General features: G+C 37.3%; 1 protein-coding gene across 1 annotated transcript; it reads right to left on the reverse strand.

The window, feature by feature from the left end:
* Positions 1-3939: 3939 nt before the first annotated feature.
* LOC5573340 (zinc finger protein 583) lies at positions 3940-5104 on the reverse strand. Its single transcript, XM_001660770.2, has one exon. It carries the CDS (start codon positions 4690-4692, stop codon positions 3958-3960), a length of 735 nt encoding a protein of 244 aa, XP_001660820.1. The 5' UTR covers positions 4693-5104; the 3' UTR covers positions 3940-3957.
* Positions 5105-6387: the final 1283 nt, after the last annotated feature.

Consider the following 6387-nt stretch of genomic DNA (forward strand, 5'->3'; position numbering starts at 1 on the left):
CTTCAAGTGCTCCCCACAAGCACAACACTTCATTCTGGCACTTTAGAACGTCCATGTTGTAACTTGTTCACACAAGAAATCTGCCTCGACCGAGTTGGCAGAACGCGCCCAAACCCCTTTCTGAACCAAAGGACAGGGGATATATCCAGCTTTTTACGCTAGCTTGCCATAAATTTAGAATCAACCCCTTTTGACGTTGCTTGCCAACACTATAATTTTTATGGTTTAATCGAAGCAAGCTTTGTGAAGAAGAAAATTTTTGTTGTTGACAATTCAATGTCAGAATTTTTAAATTGTGGTTTTACAAAATCTAAATAGGAAATTTAAGATATATTTTATAATTTTTCTCTATACATTTTAGCTCTACAAGGAACAGGAATCAATAGTAACCTGAGGTCCAAATTGAAGACACTATATGCTCAAACATTTACCAAACCATCAACCTACTGATTAGTATTTTAGAGATGCCTCTGGCTAGAAGGCAAACCGTTAATCTCTGTTCAACATTACGGCGATTGTGAAAAGATTTTCAAGGGTGTAGACTGTGGAGAATAAGATCGGGCCAAATTTGTAGATAGTAAGTTATATTTTTATTACCGTCGATTTTTTATGTCAGTTATCGGCATTGTCCCTTGCACAATCATTTTTCAGATTTTTAGAATTTGCGATTGTCGATTCAATCCTAGATTTAATCTATTGGTATGGTTATCCGTAACATGCAAATAAATTCACAGCTCATCTGGGGTTCGAAGGGCGAACTTGAGCAAAAACTCAATGTAATTTATCAGCTTGCCCCAAAATTTAACATAGATCCGTAATACTATTCTGCAAGCTCGCAAAACTATGCTTTTTGTTCATAGCCTCTGCGTTAAGGACACAACATTATGACTAACATCATCAGCATCATCTTTGTTGGAGGTATTTATAAAAACCAACAATAAAGTCAGCATATAAGGGTCTTCTGCATTAGTCTCCTCACTCCAGATATTTAATCAAATTTAAATGGAGCAACTATCACATTTTCATGAAGCTATCAACACCAGCCTGAGATATTTCATCATCCGGATACCTAAAATATAAGAAATAGACATTAAATTCTTGAAATAGTGTTAGACTACGAACAGTTACAAAATTCTAATACGTAATAATTCATAACAAATGTAGTGAAAATTTTTGACAATTCAATCAACAAAGTCAGATCACCGCCTGCTAAGACGTAGCCATAAAAAACATAGGCAATAAATGTCAAAATCTAATCACCCCTTGTTGTTTTATAGCCAGCGTAAAAAGCTGGATAGCAATAATAAAAATAAAACAAACCACGACTAAGTAGATGAAAAAACCGAATTTAGTACTATACCATTTGATTCCACTAGAGTTTGTATCCTTTGACAGATACGCGTATTTCGACCTCAACTGTAAGGCCGTCTTCAGTGTCGAGTACTAAAAAAATCAAAATTTTTTCTCTACATAAAATATCATAACTCTCCCGATATTTTCAATATATATAATAAGAACGATTCGTTTCAAATTGGCTTGTATCAAACATTTATACTTTTGGATAGGCAATAATAATTTTTACATGTTTCAACATAAATATAAGGGTTTGGTTTTGGCAATTTTTTAATCTAGCACAGCGAAAATCAGATTCTTTATTCTTTACAATTTTTATATAACTTAAATTTAAGTGCAAAATTGAAAAGAGGAGCTTTTACAAATGTAACACCATCAACTAACAAAAAGCGAAATAAATTGCTAAAAATTCAAAATCTCTTTTTGCATAAAATGTGTGAAAATCATATTTTTATCTGCACTAGTCTTCAAATGCCAGTATGGTGAAGTCGTGTCCATACTTTCTGGTGCACTCTATAGTAAAATCTTTCATTACGAATTTCACCATCCTTGGAAATAATCTTAGAAAATACCAGCAATATTTTCTCGGTTAAATTTCTACAGATTTACCATTATTATTAAAAACAATTTCTGCAATTAGGAAAAAAATGGATTCTACGTGAATCTGTTAGCAACAGTACCATGAAACTTCAGAATTCATGCACAAACATCTTATAAGATACCTACAGTATAAATTCCGTAAGGTATATAGTCAAAAAAAAATCGTCAAAAAGTTTCAGGAATTTTGCGATGAATTCTTGAACTTTCCGACAGGAATTTAGATTTTTTTTTCGAATTAAATTCAAGTTGAACTAGTAATAAAAAAAAAACTTCTAAAGTTTTTCCAAAACTCTAGAATCTGCAGAAATTTTGATATGCGAAATTTCTTAGTTAATCTATAGAAAATTTTATTTAAAAATCTCCGTAAGAATTTGTGTATTTTTAAGAGAATTTTGAAGAAATGCGAGAAAAAATAGTAGATGGTTTTTTTTAGAGAAATCTGAAGAAAAGCTTAGAGAATTTTGAGCTTGAGCTTGATTGGCCGCCCGTGGATGCACTCCAGTATCGCCAGATTAGCTGCACTTACACAAGGAACCAACCGAATGACTGCTTGGTACTAACAGGCATCCTCAGTGTATAAGTGCTGGTGATCTTCTATTTTTAGGCAACAATGGCACCTGCCACGTCAGATGCATTGAACTGACTCCCACGTAGACCGTATATTCCACTGCATCCACGCCAGTTCATGCGGGAGTGTATGGATTGGGGGAAAGGCATGGCAGAGAGGTTTGCTTTTGTGGTTAGCAGACTGCCTATGTATCAGGCGTAAGAAAGGCGTGCGCGTGGAAGTAGGAAGCATTAGGGAAACGGTTTCTTGTCCGTCTCTGGGGTTCTAGCGTTTGCTATGAACGAATAGTTTGAGTGTGATATATTTAGAATGGAAGATAGAAGCAAGTGAGAGATATACAACTACAAAGTACGAGGAAAGGGACGGGCCTGTGATTGAACCCATGACTTTCTGCATATGAAGCAGAAGCGGTAGCCATCAGACCACCAACCCCGTATACTGAAGAAAAGCTTAGAGAATTTTGAGTAAAAAATAAGGAGAACTTCTCTAAGAAATCGCTAAGAACACCTTCTCAAATGAATCCTGTTCATTTGCTAACGAAAGCCTTGTGGAATATTAGGAGGAAGCCTTAGAGAACACCTAAAAGAATCATTTAATATTTTTATGCAGGTCCTGGACAACTGTTGTTGTGAATGTTTCAAAAAATTCAGATGAAATGCTGAGAAAGGGAAGAATCTCAAAGGCAGATTAGGACAAACTGTTGGTGGACACTCTGAAGAATTTGTTAAGAGAATCCTTGCTTGGTGATGACGAAGATAATTTTGGTGAGACTCCTTTAATTTCTTGCAATTTCACAAAATGCATATCAAATTATTAATGAACAACTGGATGATGTTTCAAATTAACAATAGGAATAAATATATAGTACGTAGAAGACTTTCTTAAAGGTAGATTTCTTCCAGAGCTTCTAAAGCAATTTAATACAGATTCGTCGAGAGATCAGAAAGCTTAATTACTGAGCCTGGGAACTGTTTTTCAGAAAAATAATTACTGAGCCCGGGAATGATTTTCCATTGGAATCCCAGGAGAAACTCAGTGAAAACTGGTAAAGGAGTTCTTGGAGAAGACACTGAAAAATTACTAAAATATTTGATGAAGGAATCCCCTAGGGAATCATGGGAGGAATCTTTTGAAAATACAAGATAATTAATTAAAAAGTTCGTGGAAGAATCACAAGGAATATTCCTCGTGAGTTCTTCGGAAAAATTATTGGAGATTTTTTTTTCAAACGGAATGAATCTACCTTACCAAATATGCCCATAATTGCAATTTTCTGAAATCATTGCAAGTCTAGGTTCTACATTAGTAATGTTCACATAGAATTTTACATACAAAATTCTAGATAATAATAAAATAACCTCTCAAATTTATTATCAAAACTATTTATTACACCTTCATAAAATTATAGCATACGATCATTAAATCCACACCTTTTATCACGCTTTGCTAGCACTTTTGGGCTTCCGGCCTGGTTTACCCCGCGGTAAGCTGATCCACACAGCCTTCGACTTGCCGGCCGCAATCTTCCGCTCGTGCACCTTCCGATGCTTGGCCAGATGATCCGATCGGGAAAAACACTTAGGGCAGAAATCACACTTGTACGGCCTAACGCCCGAATGGGACCGGAAGTGCCGTGCCAGTTCATCCGAGCGGGAAAACCGCCACTTGCATCCGCTCCATTTGCACTGATACGGCTTTTCACCCACGTGTCTCCGAAGGTGTGCCTTCAAATGCACTGGTTTGGCGTACACCTTCCGGCAGGATTCAAATGGACACACATAACTCGCTGGATTCTGGTCGTTGGGTTCTTGTTCTATTGTAGTTGCCTCACGTTGTTTCTGTTGAGTCTCACCTAGCAGCAGGAATGCATCACATGAACCATCGCACAGGAATGTTCGCTCCGGTAGCTTGTAATCGTTCTCCCAAATCTGGCTGAAGTCAATGCAGCTGTACTCCAGGATAAAGTTTTCCACTTGGGCCTCCAAACCTTCTTCGCAAGATTTCTGTTCAGCTGACGGTTGCTTCAGTTCAGCGACCTCAGTCCTTATCGGATCTCCAAGAAGGTCATCTCCAGGTTGGAATACATCGAATAGATCCTCATGGAACTCAGTATAGAACTGATAGAATCCATTGGCAAGGAAGTCCTCCGTGGAAGCGTCGAAGCTATCCATCCTGAACACTTTGGCAATCGAACTGCAACTGATCAATGCCAGGGCCGAAGGCAGACACAAAATTTCCCGGATGACCCATTAGACTCAGACGTGTCGCCGGATGAAATTGATATTCCCTCTCGACGGACCGACGCAGAGTCTGTGTCCATGACGTCGTTTAGTGAACTGATAAAAAGAGAGCCATAATCTGCTGCCGTGGTGTTAAAATGCACACATGCCTCTAATGAATCTGCTTCTGGAAAGTGTTTAGGCCCGGACGATATCTATCAGTAGCACTGAACTCAATGTCTCCCGATTCGGGAACACGACGCATAAACCAGAAGCCCTTTTCGAACAGCGATCAGACGACAACGCGTGGATCATATCCATTGACGAGGAACAGTAGAAAGAAGAAAGGATATGTACAGCTAGAAGATAGATTGCCATCGACGATGATCAATATAGTTCTGTATCGATACACAAATATATGAAACTAATTAGTGCGGCATGTTATCGGTCTTGTTTTCGGTATGTTACTCATTGACTAGCGACAGGGCCCGATAATCATCCTAAACTCGATAATGAGCCGGGAAGTCTAAAACCAGATGCACTTTATTCTGATTGATATCGAAACACAGAGAAACAAAATACTAATGTATGGCGGCTGTTCTTTTTTTTTTTTTTTTTTTTTGTTAGGTGAGAAATCATTAATTAATTTCAACGATTTCAAAATGTAAATATACGCGTTGGTATGCTATTGCAAATTTATGACTCTACATATGTACCATGGGAGTACGCATTTTTAGTATATTTTAATTCGAATTATGCAATGGCGCGGGAAGTGATTAGGATGAGTAGGACATGTAGTACGCACAGTCAAAGGATTATCCTACCCAAGATTCAACAAAAAAAAAACAAGGCCACCACAAAGCTTCAAAATAACTTAAATTATTTATCGTCTGTTCTATACATACAAACTCAAACAACGTCGTAGATATATATTCTCATGGAAGATGAAAGACACGATAAGGTTTTTCAAATTATTCTAATGCCTTGTATCCATAGAGAGTTATCAGAAGAATATTGAATAATCTTTGGATGGAGTAATGGATTGATCTAATACCTGGCCCATCGTTTTTTACACAGCACGAATGTGATGGTGCTAGCGATTTCTGAGTGTGCGATCGATATTGATATAATCTATCTAGGGATCGTCCTTATACCACGTGGGGAGGGGGGTCTGGCCAAAGACCACGGTTCATGCAAATTTTAAAATTTTTGTATGGACAAATGACCACGATGGGGCAGGGGAGTGGTCTGAAATCCCAAAAAACTGTCCACGTGGTTGATGGACAGCCCCCTAAGCATTGCTGAATCTCTTGATAATTTTCAGATCAATTCCTATAGAATTCCCATAGCACACTCTCTAGAAGTTCTTGGCTGATTCGGGATTGTCGCAGAAATTTCTGTAAGTCGTTCTTAGTTAATTACTGGAAAATGATTTGATCAATTTTCTACTGATATTTTGTGGCATCATCATAAAAATATTTTTAGAGCAGATTATGACGATTCTTGAAAAAAAAATCGCAGATTGTTGAGTTGATATAAATATAAAGGATATCCATTAGACTGATGCAAATTTTGAAGTTTTTGCTCCCCTATGCTTAAACGATGTCAATTATGATAAAAATCATTCTCCCAAAATTTGAAGTGATT

This window comes from Aedes aegypti, chromosome 3, assembly GCF_002204515.2.
Source record: "Aedes aegypti strain LVP_AGWG chromosome 3, AaegL5.0 Primary Assembly, whole genome shotgun sequence".
In the NCBI taxonomy this organism is placed as follows: Eukaryota; Metazoa; Arthropoda; class Insecta; order Diptera; family Culicidae; genus Aedes; species Aedes aegypti.